Source organism: Tribolium madens, unplaced genomic scaffold (assembly GCF_015345945.1).
Source record: "Tribolium madens isolate multiple individuals breed KSU strain unplaced genomic scaffold, Tmad_KSU_1.1 Scaffold_11;HRSCAF=98;Tcas5.2_LG3b, whole genome shotgun sequence".
In the NCBI taxonomy this organism is placed as follows: Eukaryota; Metazoa; Arthropoda; class Insecta; order Coleoptera; family Tenebrionidae; genus Tribolium; species Tribolium madens.
Window position 1 is genome coordinate 1645803 of NW_025400975.1, and position 26180 is coordinate 1671982.

The 26180-nt window shown below is 31.0% G+C and overlaps 2 protein-coding genes and 5 non-coding genes across 13 annotated transcripts in view; 4 read left to right on the forward strand and 3 right to left on the reverse strand.

Moving 5' to 3' along the window:
- LOC123007598 overlaps positions 1 to 3756 on the forward strand; it is a 143190-nt gene extending 139434 nt beyond the window's left edge. For all 6 annotated transcript variants that reach the window (XM_044402986.1, XM_044403015.1, XM_044403007.1 and 3 more), the window contains one exon: positions 3176 to 3756. In XM_044402986.1, the coding sequence (XP_044258921.1) occupies positions 3176 to 3246 (71 nt within the window). In that variant the 3' untranslated portion in view covers positions 3247 to 3756. The remainder of the gene's footprint in view (positions 1 to 3175) is intronic.
- Positions 3757 to 4801: 1045 nt separating this feature from the next.
- Trnav-uac lies at positions 4802 to 4874 on the reverse strand. Its single transcript has one exon. It is a non-coding gene; the product is annotated as a tRNA-Val (tRNA).
- Positions 4875 to 5099: 225 nt separating this feature from the next.
- LOC123008022 lies at positions 5100 to 5206 on the forward strand. Its single transcript, XR_006412919.1, has one exon. It is a non-coding gene; the product is annotated as a U6 spliceosomal RNA (small nuclear RNA).
- Positions 5207 to 9780: 4574 nt separating this feature from the next.
- Trnav-aac lies at positions 9781 to 9853 on the reverse strand. The gene has a single exon. It is a non-coding gene; the product is annotated as a tRNA-Val (tRNA).
- A 71-nt stretch (positions 9854 to 9924) lies between these two features.
- On the reverse strand, positions 9925 to 9997 carry Trnav-uac. The gene has a single exon. It is a non-coding gene; the product is annotated as a tRNA-Val (tRNA).
- Positions 9998 to 13560: 3563 nt separating this feature from the next.
- On the forward strand, positions 13561 to 13633 carry Trnav-uac. Its single transcript has one exon. It is a non-coding gene; the product is annotated as a tRNA-Val (tRNA).
- A 1805-nt stretch (positions 13634 to 15438) lies between these two features.
- Positions 15439 to 26180, forward strand: part of LOC123005775 (heterogeneous nuclear ribonucleoprotein C-like) — a 183657-nt gene continuing 172915 nt past the window's right edge. Inside the window, exon 1 of one of the 2 annotated variants that reach the window (XM_044399733.1) lies at positions 15439 to 15571. The gene's annotated coding sequence lies outside the window, so the exon portion shown is untranslated. The remainder of the gene's footprint in view (positions 15572 to 26180) is intronic. The other variant, XM_044399741.1, reaches the window with a different exon arrangement.

Here is a 26180-nt window from a genome sequence, read left to right on the forward strand (position 1 = left end):
GATGTCTGTTAACCTTATTTTTAGCTACTGTTAATCATAGTTGACAAGTTGTTATATATGTCGTAGTCATTGGGCGTAATGCGTCATTTCGTGGAAAGCCTAGTCATTGGCCGTAATGCCGGCAGAAGCTGAATCAAATGAATATTCCTTTGTTTGACTGAAATTTTACGTCATTTCAGGGATTGCCCTCTTAATTCTCGTCAAATAAAGTAACCCGTTTAACCATTACATGTTACAGCGTTTGACGGAAGTGTATTTAGTCATTTGAAAGCTTGAAATTTTAATGTGTAGTAATTTCGGGCCGTAACATTTAGTAATTGTTGGACTTTTCTTATTGAAAATGAATAATCATAAGAGTTTGTTTTATGACAAATTAAATGAATATTATTTGAAGAACAAAGATGTCAAAAAACCGTGGAATTATGAAGAAATGAAGGAGGTAAAAGACTTCTAACCTCAACATACACCTTTATTTCAGTTTTACATATTAGGCTGCTAAAGATATTTTACTTGCCAAACAAACTACTGGTAGGCAATATCATTTGTATGATTTTATAATATTATGTGTATACCTTATTCCAAATAAACGAAACAAATATTTTGCTACAATAAAAATATTTTGTTTTTTTTTGGCTTGTCTTTTCTTCTACAGTTGGAGACAAAATATTTTGGTCGTCGCTTTTCTGACACTTTAATTCAAGCTTTAATGAATGACAATTTCAAATTAATGACTATTACATCTTTCTATCAAAAATATGTACAACTTGTCAACTATGATTGACAGTAGCTAAAAATAAGGTTAACAGTCCTAAAGCATACTTTACAATTTAATGTCACTCAAGTGACTTTGACGACTAAAGTATTTTGTCTCCAATTGTACCAAAAATTTATATTTCTACAAAAAGTATCAAACATTTCAAGACTTCAGCAAATGACTAAATACACTTCCGTCAAACGCTGTAACATGTAATGATTTAACCGGTTACTTTGTTTGACGAGAATTAAGTGGGCAATCCCTGAAATGACGTAAAATTTCAGTCAAATAAAAGAATATTCATTTGATTACAGCTTCTGCCGGCAGTACATATTTTTGATAGGAAAATATAATAGCTGTCATTAATTTGAAATTGTCATTCATTTTAATGTTAAAGCTTGAATTACATTAAAGTGTCAGAAAAGTGACGACCAAAGTATTTTGTCTCCAACTGTACAATAGGTACAGGATCTTATATAACAGTATCAGTATACTGTTGGCAAATCTGCTTCGACTAAAATTATTCTAAATTATGTAATTATTTTACTTTTTTTAACAAAAATTTTGGACCTTGGTAATATGTACTTTTTTCTTTCTTCCTTTGCGTTTGATCACGTTTTTGGACTAAAAATCTACTTTTTTAGCATGATTTTGCTCGGAAATAAAGACTTATTTTAAATCGAAAAAGACATTATTTTTGGTTTTCTCAAGCGTGCATAGTTTTGGGCAAAAAAATTAAAAGTTTGTGTAAGATTTTCTCCGAAATAACCGAAAAACCACTTTAGGTCGAAAAAGACATTATTTTTATATTTTTCGAACATCTCAGGTGTTTTTGAGCTAAAAACCCACTTTCTTAACGAGATTTGCTCCAAATAACCAAAAAAATTTTTGTTTAACTCGAGGAATATGTAAATTTTGTATTTTTTGAGCGTTTAAGCGCGGTTTTGGACTAAAAACCTAACTTTTAGATGAGATTTTGTTCAAAATTACCGAAAAACAACTGATTTCTGTCGAAAACGCCCTTATTTTTGAATTTTTAGTACATCTGGTCACAGTTTTGACCTATAATTTTATTTATTTGGAAATATTTTGCTGAAAACTACTGAAAAACACTTTTTTAAGTCGAAAACGATGTTATTTTAATAACGACCGAAAAATTGACCACTTATTACTCATAAATCGAGAATTGCATTATTTTCGTATTTTTCGAGCATTGAAAAGGTTTTCGAGCTAAAAACACACCCTTTTGTCTAGATTTTTTTCAAAAGCGCGTTTTCGAGCTATAAACCTAAGTTTTTGATGAGCTTGTGTTCAAAAAAAAAAACAAAAGTTGCTTATTTGTGTTAAAAGTGGCATTATCTTTGTACATATTTTCCGCGCATCTAAGCATAATTTTGACCTAAAAATGTTTTTTTGGTGCGATTTTACTAAAAATTATCGAAGAAACACTTATTTAGGTGAAAAAAGAAGTTATTTTTTACTTTGTTTGAGCGTTTAAGCACATTTTTGAGCTAAAAACTCACATTTTCACAATCTTTTGCTTATAGTGACCTACTTCCCGACTCCGGAATAAATAGTATAGTTACGAGTATATTATGAATAAAAACTATATAAGAAGTATACAGGATGTGTATTCAAAAGAAATCAATTAATAGTAGAATACGACGAAGTAAACATATACTGGGTGTTCAAAATCATGACTTTTTGAAAATTGCACAATTTGATGACTTTTATTAAACTTCCTGTATAATAAAGACAAACAGAGATTGGATCAAACGATAGTGTAAGGGCATCTTTGCAAATGTGCAAAATTTTACTTTTGGATTATTTATAATAAAGATGATAGAAGAGACAAAATTTAAAAATTAAAATAAAAAGTTGTATTGAAGCCTTTTACATTTTTTAAAATAAATTCAGTTATGCAAATTTAACAAATGTATGATTATTCAATCAGAATCAGAGCCTGCATACAGGTACGCCAGAACTCGCACCCCAGAGAAAAATATATGGTAAGATACAGGGAACATGGAAAAAGTGTCTATCTATTAAAAATTTCGAACTTATGACTGTTTCAATTTTGCACTTTGACTCTATTTATTTCTGTCGAAATTATTTGTGGCTTTCGTTGGCAATGTTTTTTTTTTTTTTTTTTTTTTATAAAAATAATTATGAAAAACATACACAAGATTATCAGTATTATTAAATAGACATAAAAAATGTCAAATGTCAAAAAATATCTGTCAAAACTGTTTGACAGATAGAATTTTTTAAACATTTTTTTCATGTTCCTGGTAAATACCAGGAACCAGTAAGATAAAATTATCTTACTTGAAATTTTTCTCTGGGGCGCGAGTTCTGACACATTCCCTGTATTGTATACATTGCACAAGATTCGTAATAATGTTTTTTTTTTTTTCACAGAGAGTGGGATAATAGCGGACATGTCGATGGGTTCGGACGAGTGCTCCGAGCAGCCCCACGCTGGCCTTTAGAAGAATCAAATTTGCAGTTTGAGTTAGGGAATTTTGGCTGTTTTAAGTCAACACACACCATGTGCCAGATTATATACCAGTTAGTTTTAAGTTATATATTTTGATTATATGAAATTATTTAAGCACAGTTTTATGTCATAGTATGTATAATTGTTATGACATTGAAACACTAATGAATACTGTATATATTTTTAAGATTTACCTTTATTTATGTGAAATATAACAAATCCTATCATTGAAATATGAAAATTTCGTTGTGTACTTTGTACTTAAATTTGAATTTAACATTTGTGCACATTTTTTATTTAGAATACAACACTCACCATAGTATCAGGGATTTTTCAGCCGCTTTTATAGTGTACTTTATTAACTTACTAATGATACGAAGAAATTTCAGCAACACTAATTTTATGATAGGGAATATGTATGTATAGTCAGTACATATGCATGTCTGATTTTTATATTAAAATTGTAGTCATAAATATATATAATAAATATGTATAAAAACAATATTTGTTTTATTCAAGATGGTTAGATGGCCAGGAGGGAGGGTGGCCTATACTCTCAACGTTAAAATGTTGTGAGCTTTTGTTCACTCGTTAGTATCCTTTTATGACCCCATTTGAATTGCGCGCCACTTACCTATTCAAGAAAAAGCGGCCACAACACAGAGGCGGGGGTAAGTTTCGTGAAATTGAGGTGATGTTGCCCGTGGTTGTTTATTTGTGATTGTAAAGTGTCGTTGTTGTTTTAAATTTTGTAAACTTTTTATTAAATTATTAGTTTTAGTTTAGTGATGGTGTTTCAGTAGTATTAAGTGTATTAATTATTGTGTAATTAATTGTGACACTTTAGTCTACGACAAGTATTATTCTTTTTATTTAGAAAATGAAAATGATTTGGAAAGTAACCTTATAACCGAACATAATTTTTTTATAACACAAATTAATTTTTTCAATCAAATCTTAGTTTACATAGCAGGTTTGGTAGCTTTCAAATTAGGAAGAAGTTTAAAATGTGAAAATTGCATTTCTGCACTTTTTGTACTGAAAGAAAATTTAGTATGGAGTTACCCGAGTAATGGAGTAATGAGTTAATTGCAATCTGTAAAAAAAGTGAATTTGTTTACAGATATCACCAAAAAATTAATCAAATTAGTGTGGAAAAAGAAAAAATTATTATTGAAGTTCTAGAATATTTCGTAGGAAAAAATTATTTTAAAATAAGTTGTGACAAGCATACCTATTTAATTAAAGCTGTAATTGATTGTTTGTTTTAATATACGAATAAAACATACTTATAAAAAGATGTCTACAAGCAATGAGTATGTCAGAAATAGTTACAAAAAATTGTTCATTTTAAAGATCAATAAATATATTTTTAATGTTTCTTATTTTAACCTCTTTCTTAAATATTTTGATACGCCACTGGTTGACTGAGCTGGGTCATGCGTAAAACGCCGAATTTATTTATTTGAATTGATGCTCCCTCGTGTCCATCTAACCTCCTTGGATTCACTTAAATATCAAAAAAGTAACTTAAAATAAAAAAAGAGTGGTTCCGCCCAGGATCGAACTGAGGACCTTCTGCGTGTAAAGCAGACGTGATAACCGCTACACTACGGAACCGTTGAAACTCATTCTCTTATTTGCTATACATATTTCAATACCCAACCTAAAAACTTGCAAAACAGTAATATATTTTTTTTAGAAACTTATAACGTGTAATTTATTATTGTTGTGACAAAAAACTAAGTTTAATAAAAATATTGTATTTCTACATGTTATCTTACATCTCACTAACGCGAGTCTACCGTTGTTAAGCATATATATGGATTAAAAAGAGATACAAGTGTACTCGCTTCGGCGGTACATATACTAAAATTGGAACGATACAGAGAAGATTAGCATGGCCCCTGCGCAAGGATGACACGCAAAATCGTGAAGCGTTCCACATTTTTTTGTTAGAATATAAATAAAATTAACTTCTAATTAGTTTATATATCTTCACTTTTACCAGATTTAATAGACCCGCACTGGAGCAGAAATATGTCGCTCCGGACGTCTATCTAAAATATTTGCTACACAAGATGGCATTTTGCGAAAAAGTGCTGCTTTTGCTCAAATTTAACTAAAGATATCTAACAAATTTTAAAAGATGCGACTTTGATTTTTTTATATGTTAATGTTGATACTTTTTACTAATCATTTACCAAATTTTATAAATGTACATAAACATACAACTGACATAAACAATCGTAAAATTTCTTCGTTTCCAACACTTCATCGAGTTAATCTTGAGGGCCATAATACGTAGACAAATAGCACTTGGACCATATGAAAACGCAAAAAAAATGTCTATTCAAATTGCCCACTTCAGAAAAAAATTGACTTTTAATTAAAAAGATACGTTTGATATCTACGTGAAAGGAAAGAAATTTTTGATGCGAAGTAGGCAATTTGAGAAGATCTAGTCAATTGAAACGATTTGGCGTTTACCGTTTTTAAAAATATTTATTCATTCTGGAGATTAACCCAAAAAAACGATTTTTTGTTAGTTAGACTTTTTTTCAACACTAATAACTAATATTTTCCACTGTTTCTATGGTGCATTTAGGCTTACCTCTTTTGTTGCCGTTTATATACACTTTTCTATAAAATTCGTCGATAATCACAACGTGTCCTATAAAATAAGTACATAAAATATGGTATACATAAGAGTTGTGCACGTTATTTTGTCTAATTTGTAGTATAATGATGTTTAATAAAAATTACCGTCTTAAATATTTATTTTTTCACGCATTTGAACAACAAAAAGTGTCGCAAGGTGTCATTTTTTAAAGCAATATATTTACACAAAACATAGAAAGTTGCTTTTGCTATGATACTTGACATTTGTCAGAACTTAAAACGCAATTTAGTTCTTACTCAAGTTTTTTATGTATTAGTTAACTCTCCATTTATTATTAATATTTCGAAATAAACAGCTGTTTTTTAAATAGATAGTTGTTGATTTTTATTATGGACGTTAAACATTTTTGAATGCAACTTGTTAGTAAAGTATCTTTTTTAGTCGAAGAATTTGCGCACTCGCTTCGCTTGTGCCATAGATTTTTCTTCTCGAAACTTGTTTCATTTGTTTTTGCACTCATTTTTATAATTTCTTTTATAAATAATACATTTTACTAATACTATTACTAATCATTTAATTCTTGTATACTCTCCCGAAAACAGATGTTTTATTAGAGACTCATTTGAGTGTTACAAACAAAATTTTTTTGTTAAAGCTCCCAAAACACGAATTTGCACCTCTTATTAATAAAAAAAATTGACACCATAAAAACCAATTTTATTTTTTAGTTCGGAAAAACTGTTTTTGGGGACTGAGTACTTAAAATAACCATTTTGCTTACTATTTTACTGAGTCCGGAAAAGACTCAAAGGAGTCCCTAAAACAGCTGTTTTTGGAAGCGTATACACAAAATAATTTTTTTAAGAAAAAGAAAAAAATTAGTATTGTTTCATTGAAATTATAAAAATCGGCATTTTGGGAGAAAACTTCTTTCAGAATCAAGTTCAAAATGTACAAAAAATTTAAGAAAAAAGGTAAATTTTTATACACTAATTTTTTGTTCCTAAAAGAAGAAAAGTACAGATTTTTATATAAAAAAAAGTTTTTTTTTTGTATTAGTTCCCAAAGATAGCTATTTTGTGACTCATTTGAGTCCCCAAAATGAGTTTTTTCCGTACTCGATAAAATTGTACGCAAAAAATAACCATTATTTTAGGTACTAAACAGTTTTTGCGGACTAAAAAATTAAATTGGTTACTATGGTGGCGATTCGTGTTTTGGGAGCTTTAACAAAAAAAATCTTGTATGCACCACGACCCTGTTTTGCGTACTTGATACATAAATAGCTATAATGGGGCAATAACAGATATTTGTTTTCTGTTTTCAACAGTTCTTAAGTTCTTGTAATTTTGTAAATTTTAATTTATTTTATTATTTTTGTATGTGTTTTTTTAAATTACTTACTTTTTCTCTTGGAAAGCAAAACTATCAAATGAGCGCAAGTTAAGCTTCTTCAAACTTATATATTTTTGAGCGTCCTGTATAACTTAATCAATGAGTTTTGAACACTTTAATAAAAGAATATGTAGGTACTTTCAAAATTACTGTAGAATTTTGATACTTTTCTGGGAGACATTTACTTTAAAGCGAATATAAAAGTCGAGTAGATAAATGCTTTCAAAGTTGACAACCAATTTATCCACAAGGTAATATTTGTAAAAGTCTGTCATAAAAACTTAGATGAGCGTAATAATAAAAATACGTCCCGCATGCAGTTTGGAGCTTTTAGATCGAGAGACAGTGGCGCATATTGCGTTTGAATATATGAGCGGTCTAAAATTTAAAGTAGGATGTATATATTTCCGTGTTCATATTGGTCTTTTGAGAAAACAGTCGGCATCCGTTTCTACTTAACTATGCATTAAAACAGCCCAACTCCATGCTGTTCACAAGACATTCAGCAAATTGTGAATAAATGATTTTTTCTTCCTCGACATTCGGCGGATTTAATTAAGCCACCGCTGCCGCCGCCGCCAACTGCTACCTGTATTACGCCGAATTAGGGAGGTTTTAATAAATCTACCCGGAAAAAATCCTAGACGGCGTTCGTTCATTAATCTCACTACAATTTTATAGCGGAGAAAACAATAAAACTTGGACAAGTTTTATCCGAACGCTGGAATTAATGGTAAATTCCAACTATTATATACTTGGCACGTTTTGGTAGTGTACACAATATAGCGCACTGCCTTCTGAAGTTAATACTTACTTTGATTAATTTTGCTGTTTAATTTTGGAGGTAACGCAAACAAGGCGCAGCATAACGCAAATGAACATAAAGGTACACATGCGAACAGACATTAATCAGATTGAGCAAAACAACGAAATTTACAAACATTTATTATAATTTACTACTTTTAAAAATAAATCGTCAATGCATCATTATTTGTTAGTAAGCAACCAGCAACCAACTATGCATTTGCAAAACAAAAGCCACAACCAGAAAGATGTTTATTTGTTTTACTTAATTTACAATTTTTAAACAAAAATTAGCAAAAATGTGTAGAATATTAGTTAAAAAAATGCAACACATTTTTCAGTCTTTTGTTTGTAAATTAGAGATGTGAGCTAGCGCTGTGTATTACTGGTGGCCTATGTTAGAAGCTCATAAACAATTCACTCCTAGTTTTAATTAACAGGGACCCTCTCTCATTGAAAATTAAAAACTATAAATTCGAAAGCAATGCCAGATGTTGAGGCTAGTGCGAATTGTGTTGTGTGTATATTATAGTAAACATAACTTCCGCCTGAGATTGTCACATAACACAATGTTACATTATAAATAAGTGCATAATTTCAGTTTAATTGCAATCATAAGTTAGAATGTCGGTGGGTGGATGTAGCGACTGGTACAGAAACTGGCAATTAATTTTGTATGCAAACAATGCTTGAGTTCGCCTTTGATACTATATGGTTGGTGTTATGACGTCTTTTAAATGGTGACAGTTGCATATCAAAGGGTGCGTCTGAGCAAGAAGGATTAAATGGGGAGCTTTTGGGACGACTGTAAACTGATTGTGTTGTCTGTTTTAAGATTGATGGCGATTTGAGAAAATTTATAATGTCGCAAGGAAAAGTATTTATTTTCAGACTGAAAAATAGCAAAATATTTGCTCTCATCTCGTTTTCGGATGGAAGCTCTACAAGCTCGTCGGCCACTAAGACAAATTTTGTAGAATTCTAGTATTTTCTATAGGATTATTAATTACTTATTAATTAATATTAATATTTTTTTTCTTTATTGAGTTTACTTTAATTTTTTGGTTTAAATTTCTTTGTTATAGGAGAGAAAAAAGTGGTATAGTTCACTGCCATAAAAATTACATTATCTAAATACCTGTTGCCAAATGGTAATAAAAGTTTAACAATTTTTATTGGATTGATAAGATTTGTAGGTGTTAGTTTTTATCTTTTCTTATCTAAAGAGTAGAGTGTATATGAAAATCAGAAAATCATTTAACTTTTCGACTTACAATTTTAAAGATTTATATAAAGTTGCACTGTTAACTTCAAGGAAGTTATCAAGTAATATCGCAACATCTAATAAATTCAATGTATTTATTTCTCCAGCAATCTGTATAGTATCTGTATTTGTTTGTTTCTATTTATGAAAAAATCTTTTATTTTTATGAAAAGCATTCTCATTAAAAATCACCTAATTAAAAACTAAACACCACAAAAAACACAAACAGATTTTTTTGCTACGAGTATCTACTGAAAAATGAGGAAAACCTGATAGTATTCCAGAGTAGCAGAAATCAGTACACTGGTTTTAGCATTTATCAAGTAGGTACAACTTTTTATGCATACTTGTTTAGGAAGCAAAATTTTGTAAAAAAAATTAGAAAAAAGTAGTTTTCAGAAGAAAAACTCATTGGAATTGTATTTTTTTACTCAAAAAAATGATTCCGCCCAGGATCGAACTGGGGACCTTCTGCGTGTTAGGCAGACGTGATAACCGCTACACCACGGAATCATGTTACATTTATGCAATACGAAATTGGTGAAAGTTTTTATAATCTACTTTTTTGATACTATAGAAAAAACTGGTTCCGCCCAGGATCGAACTGAGGACCTTCTGCGTGTAAAGCAGACGTGATAACCGCTACACTACGGAACCGATGGTGAAATGCAAACTGTCTCAAATAATCGAGTCAAATTTTATCATCAAAACAGATACATATCTAAATAACTGCTATTAAACTTTAAAACAAATTTTGTAAAAAACTTAAACTCAAACTACTCGGAATTTTCCAGTTTTCTCAACGGCAATCCACTCATGGGAACATTTTACACTTTAACCCTTAGATGCCCATGTCTTTGAAACAAACGTAAATGCCCATGCGGGGTCTTTTAGACACCCCATTTAAATTTAATATTTTTTAAGTATATGAAACACAAATCGTTATTTAACAAATAAAAAACTTTTAGGGCTTGCTTAAATTATATCTAAATACAATTTAACAAAAAAAGAACAAAAAAACAACACATTTACACGTATGCCAAACTAAAATCTAAATAAATACATCTAAAATACATATGAATAGAAATAATACACAGAAAATAATTTTTGGGTATAAAAATTTATACTGATAAGTAGTTGGAACACGTTATAACTTGTCGCTTTTGTTGCATTTGTTGCATTGGTCGCATGATGTGATTTTTTTTCAATTGCCTACCAAGTTTCCTGTCTGGTTTAGCCTGATGTTGTTTGAAAGAGTACACTTTTATTCATCCATTTCGGAAAGCTGTTTTATTATGTTTTTTATGATATTGAACCTTTTCTCTATATTTCAAATTCTAGCAAGATAATCTGCTAATTGCGTCAGTGATGGCATTATCAATATACCTAGTAGGTTACTGAATCAATATTTAAATTCGCTGCTATTTCTTCGAGTTCATATTGTAGCAGTGATCTTTTTGGTTCTCGTCGATACATTTTTTTAAAGAAAAATTTCAATAAAAGACGGAAAGATTGAAATAAATAATTGGTCACTCCAACACCTTTGGAGCGTCCCTACCCGACCCCAGTTAACTTTATCATTCGCTACAACGCTAAAAACTACTAATTTTTTGGCAGAATTCTATCTTGTCCTGCAAAAGACATTAAATAACAAATACTGCCTTGTTAACAAGTCCAAATAAAAAAATATGCAAAAAAAAACGTAGAGACGGAGTCATTGAAAGACCCCGCATGGTTATCTAAAGGTTAAATACTAGAAAATAAAAATCGTCAATCGACTACTTGGTACTATTGCCGACAAAATCCTTTGGTCATCATTTTTCTGTTGCTACAAAGGGAAACTAAGCATTACTGTCGAGTCAACATTAATAACAAATTCAAATTACTGACTTTTCTCTTGTCGAAAATATGGCACCTTTCACCATTCAAATATTTATAATTGTGTGTCTTGCTTCTGTGGGATTGTCCATGGCCCAAATTGCAGAAAAATTGTGTGCAACAAAAAGTACTGTTATAATAGAGAGTTTTTGCAAATCGTTAAAAAGTTTAACGTATTACGACAAATGATTGGTAAGAAATAAAAAAAATAAGACGATTAGAATTGACGGAATACGCCTTTCGCCCTTGAAAGACGTACACACGACACTAAACGATTTGCAAAAACCCTCTATTAAATGTTATCAACAAGTGACGAAGAACGTTTTAACAATTTTAAATTTTGAAAAGGGTTGACAGTAGTAAAAAATAAGGTTAACCATCCTTGCTTTACAACTTTATGTCACTCAAGTGACATTGGCGTCCAAAGTATTTTGTCCGCAATAGTACATTTTACACTTTAAATACCAAAAAAATAAAAGAAAAACAAAACATTGTTACAAATAATTTTTAACATTTTTCTTATGCTTCTTGTACTATTACCCGAATTTTTAAACGACTCTATACACAGGGTGATTCCAAAGTTTTGGGCCATCTCTTGCGTGGTTTAAAGAACATGCAAGTTAAAAGTGCCCATGACAAAACAAAATTTAAGCCTTTTTCACCAGATGTAACTCAAAGTTCAGATCTTTGGGTTACGTTTTTGCTCGTTCAGATTATGTATTTTTGAATTTAGTAAGCGGAATTAACGGTAGATTTGGTAATATTAAAAGGTTATGAGGGTGGCAGATACCTATTGAAAAACAAAGAAAACATTTAATAAACTAGGAAATTCAACAACAAATTGAATCCGACAACATCAGAAGCAAAAGAGGTAAGGTGCCCACATGATAATATGCAACTTCTCATATTCGAGAGTTGGCCCGACACTTTTGAATCAGTCTGTATATTGGGTGCAAAAATATTTGACTTACTTTGAAAAATATTTAAAAAAATGGGTTTTCTGTTTTTTTCCTAATTATTTTAGTTCATATAGAAATAATTGAATAGTTTTAGCACTTACTACATTTCGACGGTATTGAAAAATATTGAATAATAGCAACCGATATTCATTGGGGAAGTCCAACATTATAAATCTCTTTTGTTCCAGATGTTCATATTTTGCATCACAAACTGATAATTAATTAGGTAACACAATATTAGTTGTAAGCCATTATTGTCGTTGTTATTCGCTAGTGCCGAAATGGTCAAATTAATTATGCAATAATGATATTATAGTTGAACATAACCATAATAACACATTATATTCCATTTTATTAGAAACGATGTAAAAATCGGCCGTAAATCGGAAAATTATTACTCAACAGGTAACAGCAGCCAATTTTACTATCTACCAATAAACGCGTAATAAACAGACAAGAAATAATTATGTTTATTTACTTTTAATTCAAAGTAAAGAAACAATTTCAAGGCAAACAGCGAAGCTTCTGAATAAAAAAGCACAATTCTTGCAAGATTTTCGCAAAATATGATTATAGTGATTTATTGCTTGTTACAGTGTGCACCTATTTTTAATATTCATGGCCCTTTTCAACCTCTCGTGAGTTATGCCAGAGCGAAATTATTCCAAGTTTTTATTTATTGCGCGTGCATTAAATTAATTCAACACAGAAAACACATTTGATTTCTCACTACACTTTTCCGGGAGAAAAACCAGATCGACGGCGACAGTTGTTTGCAAAACCGGATGATCGACTTCTCTTCATAATAATGGCAATTTGTCCGAAAGTTTGGCGGTATTTTTCACAGCTGCGACCGTAATTGTTTAAATTCATGAACTAACAGCGAGTTTGCTCAAAACTTTGTTAATTTATAGTGTCTGGAAAACACGTGGAAAATTTCATTTCATGTTTATCCGGTTCAAGATTAAATGGAAAAACTGACTGTCTATCAGATGTTATACTGTTGTGGTTAAAACTTTCTACATACTAGTTTTAATACTTTGGCTATCAGTTTTTATTAGAGCGTGAAAGATGGTTAATTTCGATTATGACAGTGTTCAGTTAAATAAAGCTTTGAAGCTAAATGTAGAGAATTTATCGCACTTTTTAAATGATGAATATTTTACTACAAAATATGATGTTTTTTCTCAAAGTATCGTAAAGCTGCATTAAATATTTCTGATATTTTAATTAAACCTGCTTTTTAATAAAGTTGTTTTTTATTATTTTGACACCATTTAACTGTGGCTATTTAGATACTTACGTGTTATGTTATTTATGGCAGGTAGTGATAATTGTTATAAAATTTGGGTCGATTATCTGATATGTTTTCCTTTCACCAACGGTTCCGTAGTGTAGCGGTTATCACGTCTGCTTTACACGCAGAAGGTCCTCAGTTCGATCCTGGGCGGAACCATTTTTGATATCCTAATAAAAATTACATTCTACATTCGTTAGGGGTCTAAAAGAGTCAGAAAACTTGTAGAAACAGCAAAAATTATTTTTTGAAAAATTTTAGTGTATAATTGATTATATTAGATTAAAGCAGAGATACTGGGCGGGGGCGTGGTAGCGTAGCGGCATAAGGTCCCGCTTTTCGGGACTATAATTCAAATTCAAATAATTTAAAAAAAATATCATATAAGAGCTTTAAAATATGTACATAAAGTGTAATAGTCAATTGTGTATATGTAGACAAACAAAACATGACATTCCTACACAGGCTGGATTATGAAAAGCGCCCCAAGCATAACTCCATTATTTTTAAAGATAAGTATGACAATGCTTTTTGGAACAAAGTTGCACAGTTTATTGTCATCTAAAAAAGCTTATAATTCACCCTGTATAATAAAAATAAAAAAAGAAATAAATAAAAATTTTCTTTATCTTAGGTTGGATTTTTAATTTTTAATTTTATTTGTATTTGTTAAAACACAACAAAACTAATCGAATCCGTTTCCCTAAATAGAAATAGCACCACAAAACCATCTCAATGTTTAAAAAAGAGCAAATCTGAGGAGACTGTTAATGAAACAAATGGAATAATTTGCCGGAACAACGGAATAATTAATTCATTTAAAGATATCGACTAACGTCTGAGCATCGGACGTGATTAGATTAAGAAACGTTAAGATTTTCCTCAAATACTAACGAGATTATTTAACATACAAAAAATATCAATTTCGAGTGCAAACAGTTGTATCGGCTCGTAAATATTTTACGCATGTCAGCGCGATCTCCCATTACTGATATTACTTTCCGTAATTTTTAAATAATTTATGAAACGAGCTGTGCACTTATTTTAATTACAATTTTCCGATTTTATACGACTATTTTACATTTTTCCAGATGATATAGTGGGGCATATTTCATACCTGTTGCACTTTTTCGCTTAATTATCAGACAATCGGAAAATACTAAAAGGTTAAAGTTGAAATAAAATATCGATTAAAAAAGTATGAAAGAGGTAGAAGTGGATAAGACTTTTTTTGGTCAAAACTAAAAATTTGGGAAATAGTATATTCACCAATTTTTTGATCATTTCCTAAATCAAGCAACTGCACTTTTTATAATTGAAACAATTTCGTATCTGTTTCAAATTGCTATGAAAGAGACAATGTAAAAATTTATCTGGTTGATTATTTGATTATAGCTACTGAGTAATAGAATGTTTCATAAAGTGACTTTTGTTTCTACCACATTGTAATTTGAAACAGACATTGTAAATTTTGATAAAAATAGCGATTTTTAAATTTAATTTGATGGTTTTTCTTACGAAATTTAGATGTATTCTGGAGCACACAAGGACTTTAGCCTGAACTATAATTTTAGTAGATTTATTTTTCAAGTTTTTATTGAATTGTTTGATTTTTCTTTCGCGATCAATTTTCACATTTTTCGTCCGAAATTTCGTGTGTTTTCTTCCATCAATTCTTATGTTTTTCCCCGACGCATCCTTGCATAAATACGTCAAGTCGTAGCACTTATCCTGCCAACCTCGTGAAAATTTATTGATATCAATGGAAATTCGATTTGTAGGACAACAGATTTTTCACCTAGGATTTATACGAAAGGGCACCGAATTCAACAGAATTCCCAAGCCGTTTTCACGTAACTTGATGAAGTACGCTGCGAAAAATACCGACTGAAATCGGCCGTATTCGGCGTCGCGATGCGCTAATGTTTACAACCGGCGTCGCGACGCCGCTTTCTTCAGTTTGCCGCAAAGCGTCGATCTTGACCGACGCCGCGCCGCGATCGCCGGCCCTTCAATCGTCTCGCAAAGTGACACATTGTGGATATTTGGGTGCTTTTTCTGTGAAGTGACAGGCGATTGCCGAGTTTCTGCATAAAGGTGAGTTGAGGAAAACCGTTTCATCTGTCTTCAGAAATTATTTCGTGACAGTGTTTTCACGAAAATAAAACTGATAATATAAGAAATTCGCAAACTTTCAAACTCTATTCTTATTTCCTTAAAAACATCAAAATCGAAAAATATGCAGAAATCGCTGTAATATTAGTTTAAGAATGCGAACAAATAAAAATTCCTTTTCAAATTAAATACGACTCTCGCAAAACAATTTTATTTGATTCTTTGTCGAGCTGAAATATTACTGAAAAATAGCCTTTACGGTTTTAAACTTAAAAATACAAAGTTATAGAACTTTCCTGAAAACTCAACAAAATATGCTAGGGAAACATTAAAAATATAACAAATTGAAGCAGTTAAAAATTTAATTCTGGCTAAAAAATGCTTTATAGTTAAACTAATTGCTTTCATTTCTCTTTTGTGAGTAAATTATCACTTCAATTTCAGATGGCTGCACATTATTTATCGGTGCATTATTGCTACAATAAAGATCGATATACTCAGCGACTCTAGAAATGCACCGTTACAATTTTACATTTGCTAGGTGTATTAATAATTTTTATTACCGATAATTATATTTTTACCAAAAATCATCAGGTTAGTGAGTTTTGAGGTCTTGGATCAGCCCCCATAAATAAAAAGGATTTAATCCAGGCCATCAGAGTGGTGTATGAAATCGATTTGCGTTGTTGTTAAAATTCCAGTTAGTCATAAAACTGTGTTGGCTGCAATGCGAGGTAAGATTTATCACCGTTCGTATATTTCCTTCAAAGCATACAACGTCGTTTTACTGAAAATAAACTAAGCAAACTCGTTTAAAACGGTCATTTTCTAAAAACGTTAATAGTATCCAGCCCCATATTTTATTCAGTAAATTACAATCGGCGATAATGATAGTTTACGAAATGGAGTTATTACGTTTTTTGATAAGAGATCGAGGATGGTGATAGTGTTGTGATTGTCGAGGGCGAACTGTTGCATGGCGGCGAACCGGACCTGTGCTTGTTTGGGGAATATTTGGAGTTTTCTATGAAATTGTGCTTAATAAAATGAATAGTTATAATAAAATTTATGACAAAAAAAATAAATTACGTGTTATGTTTTTTTTTTTGTTTTTAGACAATTTTCTATTTCTTTTAGTTATTTTTTAACGTCTCTTACAATATTTATATTTATTTATATTTATACAGGCTGTATTATGAAAAACGCCCCAAGCCATAACTCCATTATTTTTAAAGTTAAGCCAATACTTTTTAGAACAAAGTTAAACATTTTTTGTCATCTATCATTTGGGATAGATGTTAAATTAATGCTGTTTTCTGTTTCACTGGAAGTGATATCAACTTTATTTTGTTAAATGGAATACTCTGTATATTTTACCACTTTTAAGTTTTTTTGTTTAACTGCCTTTTAATAGGTTTTAGTACCATATGCCTAAAACTAACCGTTTGTGAGATATGAGCCAAATATTTATTAAAGTAGGCAAACAATAATATCAAGTACCTAATGTTGACAAATAGTATTATTACTTTATATTTTCTCTTACTGTTTTTATACTTTTTGGTGTTAATTATGGATGATAATGTATTAACAGACATGATTTAAGAATATTTTGAATGAAATAAAAATAGTGGGAGAGCACTACGACTTTATACTGAGCGATTTTTGATGAGAGAAGTTTCAAATCGTCGAAAATCAAAGCGACATAAAAAAACTCGAGGATGTTAACACATTACCAGCTATGATTAACACCAAAAAGTATAAAAACAGTAAGAGAAAATGTAAAGTATTAATATTTGTTAACATTACTTGATGTTATTGTTTTCCACTGCCTACTTTAATAAATACATTAATCTTACTAACGGTTGGTTTTAGGCAAATGATACTAAAACTTTTAAAAGACAATTAAACAAACAATGTAAAAGTGGTAAAGTATATAGGGTGTTCTATTTAAAAAAATAAAGTTGATGTTACCTACTTCCGGGAAACAGAAAACAACATTAATTTAGCATCTATCTCAAACGATAGATGACAAAAATGTTTAACTTTGTTCTGAGAAATATTGTCATAACTTTAAAAATAATGGAGTTGTGGCTTGGTGAGTTTTTCATAATACAGCCTGTATATATTTTGAAAGAAGGTTTAATTCACAAACTATGTAAAACCGTACCCTGCAAACAAATTGTTCGATTAATTAAGAGTATGTTGGCAGATAGAAAGTTCAGATTAATTCATTAACCTCAAACGATAGATGACAGAAAATGTTCAACTTTGTTCTAAGAAGTATTGTCATTACTTTAAAAATAGTGGACTTATGGCTTGGGGCGTTTTTCATAATACAGCCTGTGTATACAATATTTAATGACACTACAATCTAAAGTTAGCTTTTTCTCTGTTATTAACAGAAATAAAACGTACAATAAAACTACTTTACTTAAATAAAAATTTATAAATATTTATATGGTGGAGTATTAGGAAGTTTCATTATCCCAAGACCAATATTTATCAATATCTTATTTTTCGAGTAACAATCTTCTTTCTGTATTAAATTAAATAACCCAAAAAATAATTTTGCAATTAATTTTAATTTTATTTATAATAACTGATAAATGCTCTGAAACTCCATGACTTCTTTGAGTTTTTCAATAAAAGAAAATTTCGTAGTAAAATTTACCACCTACACTATTGCCAAAATTTTAACAATTTTGAGTGAAAAATTTATTTTAGCAAAATATTGACTGAATACACAAATTGTAAGTAAAAAGTTAAAAATTATAAGTCTAGACATTTCTTTTAAGTATTTTTACATTACAAAATCGGTAATAGATAGTTTTGAAATGGGCCACTTGTATTATTAATTGTACTTTTTGGATTACCTACTAATAGTTTTAAACATATTGTTTTTTAATTATAACAATTTTTTGTTTTTACAAAAATAGTCCATTATTATTTAAAAAAATGAGAATTTTATAAATGCTAAATACCTAACATATTTTTAATATTATTTTTTTTTAATTTTCTTTGTTGCATGTTAAATATACTCCTATAACAAGATTCTATCAATTTTTTAAACCTGGAAAATCTACGCAATGTACAAAACTACCATTGGTAAATTGTTTCAATTGTGACACGTTATTGATTTTCTAGGTGTTCTATAATGGGCGCATGACACACAAAAAATTTTTTTTCAAAAAATTAACTAACCAGAAATTATGACAAACTGGAAGTGGACTGTTTAATTTAAGAACCTTACAAAAGACCAAAGTTATAATCAATTCTAATTCTACACATTTGATCATTAAATAAACTAAATAAATTAAAAAGTGGACGAAATTCTTCGAACAATACCATCCGATAAATAAATAACAACCTCGTAGTCCGTTTCCGTCGCATTAATAAGTCATCAAGCACACATCAGAAAAGCTTTGTTCCAGACAGTTAGAAGTAAATCACATTGACAAATCCGAAAAACATACGATGAAGTGTCACGCAAGAATTCAAATTTATTTTCGTTGAAAAGTATTAATTATGCGCAGGTATCTGCGTCACAATTTCGAGTATAAAAATGGATACGCAAAAATCTGTGTCACATTAACCTGAGGCTATTTTAATAAGTCTCCACTTGATCTGTTTTCCCAACGAGGTAAAATTTTTCACAATTTAGTAACACTAAATAGTACTTAGCACTCTAGAATTATTAGGACGCGAATTTGGGAGAAAAAAAAGTCATTTATGATGCAAAATGTTCATAAACCAATTGTATTCCAATCCCTGGCAGTTATTTATTTAAAAATCGATGGATTTAGCCACGGGCTTCGCTGATCCGCCCGGAATCATTGTTATCGACCGAATTTTACATTTTATTACCCATTTAATAAGCTTCCCTAAACAAAATGCTAATTGCACAGCTTTGAACTGTTAATTATGAAGGAATTAGTTTAATAATCGAAAATAGTAAAGTGATTTATCCGACTGCGGACTGAACACACCAAAACCGCCTCTCGAAATCTAATTAAATTATTATCAAAAGTATTCTTAATTACACTCAACTGTCAATTATAACAAGGTTCTTATTTTAATTAGTCTTTTATTGTCCACGTGGAACAAAAGCAGTTACTTTGTGTTTTCTGTATACTTTGCTCGAATAAAAGTAAACAGAAAAAGGCTCCTGGAGCAGCGCTTTTCTTATTTGTCTTGTCATTATGGGTTTTAACCAAGGCTAATATCATCCAAAATGAACTCGCGTACTCTCTATGGATAATTAAAACGCACGGTTGTAATATTTATTTTCCTCTTTTAAGGGCGGAAGCATAAGCCTCTGAATTATTCTTAAAATAAAATTCAAAACGTGTACACCGGAACACCACGGACCGGTTGATATTTACATATAAAACGTGTACTTATTAGATTTTTACCTGGATCACGCGAAAAACATATCACTTACTTTGAATAAATTTAAATACAAACAGGTGGTTAGAGGACATTACTTATTAGAAAAAAAAAGAATAAAAAGTGATGGAAGGAAGATTTTATCAAAAATCGTTAGGTATCAAACAGCTGTATGTTTCATGAGAAACGAAACAATAACCTAATTAAAACTCCTTCGCTTGTTATTATAAAATTCAATTAGAAACGTTATTTTTCCTTTTTAGTTGGAGCTTATACGGCGGTAATAAAAGCAAACAAAACGTAATTAAATAACTGAGTAAGTATACAGAACTTATCACACATTAAATCAGTTATGTACAGCTCATTTGACTTTCAAAAAAGATATTTTTTTATTTTGGGGTAAATGTGAATCTTTGTTTTAAACACATCTAAAAAATGAATAAAAGAAAAAACTAGGTTTCGAAGAGAAAATACTGTAAACAAATTATTAAACTTAAACATAAATTGTGAATTAGTAATTTTTTCTTGTTTTTTTAAATTTAGTTTGTGTTTCTAAAAGAAACCAATACTTAAACAAAGAAAGAATGTAAAATAGTTTTTATTTAGCTAATTTTTACTTTTCTTTAGTGAATTTTAATTTTTTTTCTATTTATTGTAGAAAAAAGAACAATAAGGAAAAATTATTAACAAAATAAAATAAAGTAATAGAAATTCCCTCGCTCGTTAAAAAAATTTAATAAAAAAAAACTGAGTAGATGAGGTGATCTGGTTGATGTGCAGCTTATTCAACTTTCAAAATTGTGTGAAAAACTCAATTTTTTGTGTAAACATAAATCTTTTTTCGTACAAAGTTTATGACACGCGTATCATCACTAATCCTCCCTTGACGCCTCCGAAGTCGTCGAAACAAATCCCTCTTGTCGAAACAAGTTAAAACCTCACCTCGTCCAAGCGATCACCGCCGTCGATAACCACCACCGCCGCCAAACAAATTCGTTTGGACAAATCGTCGCTTGTAAGCCATCGTCGATAACCAACTTTCCAACTTGTCGACACATTTTTTCGTTCATGTCGGTGGAAAAAACGCAATCAACGCACGTAAATCAAAAACCGCTAACGGCCGAATAATTGAATAATCTGTCGTTATCAAAGCGGAAAATATAAAAGTGTCGTGCAATAGCAAAATTCGGGGAGCGGTTAATAATACATTCGATGTGAAATAGGGCGTGCGACATTACAGCACGCACACACCCCCGACCTATTACTAAAAAATGAACGAAGCAAACGCGACTTTATTTGGACTAGGCTTTAGCGAGGTTTATGGAGGGATCCGATTTTGGTGGAAAGATAAATAACCGAATTTCCTCTATCCCACATATAGGGTGCTGGAAATATTTGACAAAAGGATTTAAGCTATATTATTAAATGGAAAGTTTTGAAAAACTACTGCAATATTGAAGGTTTTGCAATATTTTGAATTTGAATTTGAAACTGCTAAGAAACAAAACAAAATTTTGAACAGATAAGAATTGTGAAAGTTCTTGTGAGTACATTTTTGTAAATAAAAAAGTTTAAAAAAAAGAGGAGAAAGAAGAAAGAGAAAGAAAAAAGAAGGTAATCAGAAATAAAATAAAATCTGAAAAAAAATACAGGGTGATTCTTAAATAGACCAACAAAATTTTATCCTTGGTAGTATCAAATGAGAACATGCTGGAAAAAATATTGAAAAAATTCTTTGTTACCGTTCTCCAAATAAAATTTATTAAAGTTATTTTTGAGGTAAAGCGTACGCCACTGATGTGTTCGTAAATAGTATTAGCACAGGTAGTGGAAACCATAGTATTAATTTGATAAAAATATACTTGATCATTGCAACAATTCATAAACGCCGTGGCACGGATCAAGGGGGTTCTGCCCCTAAAAAATATGAACGTAATTAGGGTACAGATTATTTCCATTTATCCTTGGAAATCTGTGATAAAATTCTGTCGGTCTATTTAAGAATCACCCTGTATATATGGTTAGAAGTATAGCATGAATTGTAAATGGAAAACGTTTTTAAACTTAAAACTTAAGTAGAGAATGGAAAATGTTAATTTTATTTTATGCTCTTTTTTATTAAAATTAGTTTATGGTTATAAAAATGAAATTTTTAAGACACACAGAACAAAGGAAAAAAAAGAGAAAAAAATGACAAAAAGAAAAAGAAGAAAACAAAATTATGAAGCACAGAAATTTATAGTTATTTGTATTACAAGTGGAAACCATTCAGGGAGAAAAAGGTATTTTCCTCCATTGTAATACATTTAATTTTTTCTACGATCCAGCAAGAAAAACTTTAAAACTAACAATTTCCCCATTAAGTAAACCTAGTAGCATGTTTTTGCGCTTCTATGGGGGAGGTAAAATTTTTACCTCCCTGTATTTTTACTGTAATTTTGACAGATAAAGGAGGTGTTTGGCTACTTTCCTTCCTAAAATTAGGGTGGAAAAACTTACTTTCTGTTAGGGTCGTAAGAAATAGTTATTTGTATTACAATTGAGGAAAGTGTATCTTTTTCTCCCACATGTGGAAGTTACTGGTTTCGCCCAATGAGAAAAAAACACTTTCCTCCAGTGTAATACATATAAATTTTTCTTGGATCCGGAAAGAAAAACTTCAAAAGTAACAATTTGTCCTGATACCTAACCCAGTTTTGCCATTAAATCTAACAAAATGTTTTCCCGTTTCTATGGGGGAGAGAGATTACATATATTTGTATTGTAATTTTGACAGATGGAAGAGGTAAAATCTTAACCTTTCTGAAAGGTAATTTGCCACTTTCCTTTCTTAAATTAGGGTGGGAAACCATTTAGCTTGAACGTCAATTGTAAATGAGGAAGTTTTAGATATTTTGCTTTATGCGCTTTTGTATTTTTATATGTTTCTTAAAGGAAGGAAAAAGAAGTTTCCGATTAGTTTATTTTTCCTTTTCTCCAGTGAATTTTTCCTAATTTCTATTTCATTTTGTAGTCGCTGATCCGTCTCTGTCCTCACTTCCGTGTTATTTATTTGAAGGGTCGTCTTAATGCCGTTCGTGAACGTCCGGAACCGATTCCAACTTCGATTATCCATCAAAGAACGCGCGTAGCATTTCCGGCCCGACAAACAATTCACATTTCCATGTTATTGGATGTGATTCGGCCCGAGGCACCTTTTTCTCTAATACGAATTGTAATTGTTCATAAATTCCCCATAATGTAATTCCCAAATCGATCGTTCAATTTCTGATCTCATTTTTGGACCATGCCAAAGTGCGAAAAGTAAATATTTGTGTTTGCGGAAAATTGTTGCTTCGGGGAAAACTCTGATTATTTATTTTCCGCATATAAAGATTATGTTACTTTGCGCTCTCTAAGAGTTTTAGAGATAGACATCATTTATTTCTTGAACGGCCCGGAAACATTCATCAATTTCTCCTCGTGTGTTACTAAGTTGAAGCAACAAACACGCCGAGAGGATTTTTTACAGGTTATCAGCTTTGTGTTTGCGAACTCTTTCAGCTTTGTTTACACCGATTTCTGTTTTATAAAATTTGCTTTATTATTCGTTTACTCTGCAAATAGGAAATGGGAAAGGGAAAACTTTGAATGTTTTCCATTGAGAGAGACGAAACAAAGGTTTTTATATACTGTGTCAATTTTAAAACTTGCAATCGGCAATATCACTCAACTGAAAAAGTTATTGAAAATCACTCAAACCCGTTTTGGGGATTTCTAGGGGGAATCATAATGTCATGGTAAGTGACGCACCTCCACCCACTTTTGAATAGAAAAAATGAAAAAAAATGAAAATTTAAAGTCTTCGTTTTTAAATAATTGGAAAAACGGCTTTACCAAATAGACTGTTATATGACATTTTTAAAAAGCGCTTGTTATGGCTTTCCAACATTGTATCACAAGTAAGGTCGTGCCATTTAAAATTTTCAACTTGAGGTGGCTGTGGTTTCAAGGTTGGGTGGAGGTAAGTCACTTACCATGTCATTTTGATTCTCCCTAAAAACCACCGAAACGGTTTTGAGTGATTCTCAATAACTTTTTTAGTTCTAGAAATATTGCCGATTGCAAGTTTTAAAATTGACACCCTGTATGTAATTCACAAATTTAAATCGGTAATATGAGATACAGGCGACTCAAAATTTGCAGTTCTGTGACTGCCTGTATACTGACCGTGATACAAAGTGAGTTATCTGTTTTTTACTGATCACCTACATATTATATTAAAGCTTCAAAATTAGATGTATTTTTGAAGTTTTTCACAATGTTTTAAATATAAATGTTACAACAAAGAGAGACAGTACTAATACCAAAATCCCTATAGAGCAAGCTTCTGTTAATGGCTAATTAAACGAAACCAAACTGAAATAAAAGTAATTTCAATAGTGTCCCCACTATCCTCGAAACAGATAACCGTCGCCGATGGATGAATTCACAAACACACTGCAATCATGTTTTGAATTAATTTGAAAAATGCAACAGTGTATCTCTCCAAATCCCCCTGTCGACGGATCCGTCCTTGTTTATTTACGAGTCAGAGTCCGCCCCTGTCTGTATCGCTTCAGTTTAATTGATAATCACCGTTTTTGCCTCTCAATTAAAGACGATTAAGAATCGAGGCTCTGGCCCGCTGGGAACGCAACCCACAATTCCCATTCCAGCGAATCAATATTTTATTATATCCCTCGTCAATAGTAATTTAAGATGTCAAGTGTTCTGTCAATATTCAATTAGAAAATTTTTGTTGGCCGCCTCCGGCGCAAAGTGACTCTTTTTCCCTATTGATTGAACCACAATAACACCACAATTGCACAGATGTCGACAATAAATTAATGACTGACGAATGAGTCGGCGATTTATCAAGTTTTCGATCAATTAATTTATTATTATGTTAATGATGATTGGTAAAGATCCATCACGGTTTGAAATAAAGCGCAATTTTAACGACGCAATAAATACATCAACGAACGGGATTAGAAATTCGGGAAGCAAGAAGAAGAAAAATTTATAGGCTTGTGGCTGAGGAGAGAAGTCTGCTTAAATTGTAATTACGAAATTTTGCTTTAAATGTGGATTTAATGATGTAAAAGCAACGGATAAAGAGAAGAATTACAAGTAATGATTATTAGGAGGGACAGCTGCTGACAAACTGGAGGAATTTTAAAGACAAAGAGAGAATGGCCACTTTACTTAATAGGTATGTGACTTGTCATTTTCATTAAAAGAAATTAATAAAAAAATAAATGTATGAGAAAAAATTTCATATTTTCACGTAGAATACCTGTATATTTTGTACTGCGGGCTATGCAATGTAGCGAGGTTATTATTCAATTTTAAATTTATTTTTTTGAGAACTTTTTGTTTTTTGAGAAACAGAAGGTCCAAATTCAAGTGTCGTCGTAACATTGATTTTTCCTTTATTTCGTTTCAAGACGATAAATAAAACATTACATCTCACTCTTCAGCAGTCTTAGTGAAACAGCAACGTCATCAGCTCGCCTCGAATGAGTACATACATTGTTAAAGTTCAGCCATTACAAACTCCCAAATTACAGACAGCACCATTCAACGCAACGACTTTAAACTACTTTGTTTCATGTAGAAAGTCGTATAGATCTGTCATGAAAACCTGCCTCGTGATTCGATAAATAATAATTTGTCCCTTTGGCCGCCTTCCCAAATTGCCCACTAAACAAAATAAATGTCTCTGTTGTAATTTTTCGCCAATGATTTATTTTTACATAACTCTCGTTGGCGATAACAACAAATCAAATCAATCTGTCTGGCAAAAGGCCCATCAACATTGTTCTTTTCGTCGGAGCGTGAAACAAAGTAATAACCCGACGATAAGAAGGTGTTTAAAGTTGGGACTTTACACGGTCAACGGAGCTTACTGATGTGGAAGTGGAAAGCTTACACAGAGCTTTCGCGTTGATGCGGTCGACTTGCTGACACGGCTTTCGATATTCTCGGAGGAGTTTCAGTCATTTAAATTAATAGACGGGTCGGCGGCGACGTGGAAAGGAAATTTTTTTCATTGAGTACGGTAGAGGGGTCCACAATTAGTGTCTTTCAAGCTAAATTATATTTTTTTAACTCTTAGCTTTTGCCATGTCTTTATTCAAATTTCTAGACAACAAAGTATGTATGTATATCTATTTATTCGTAA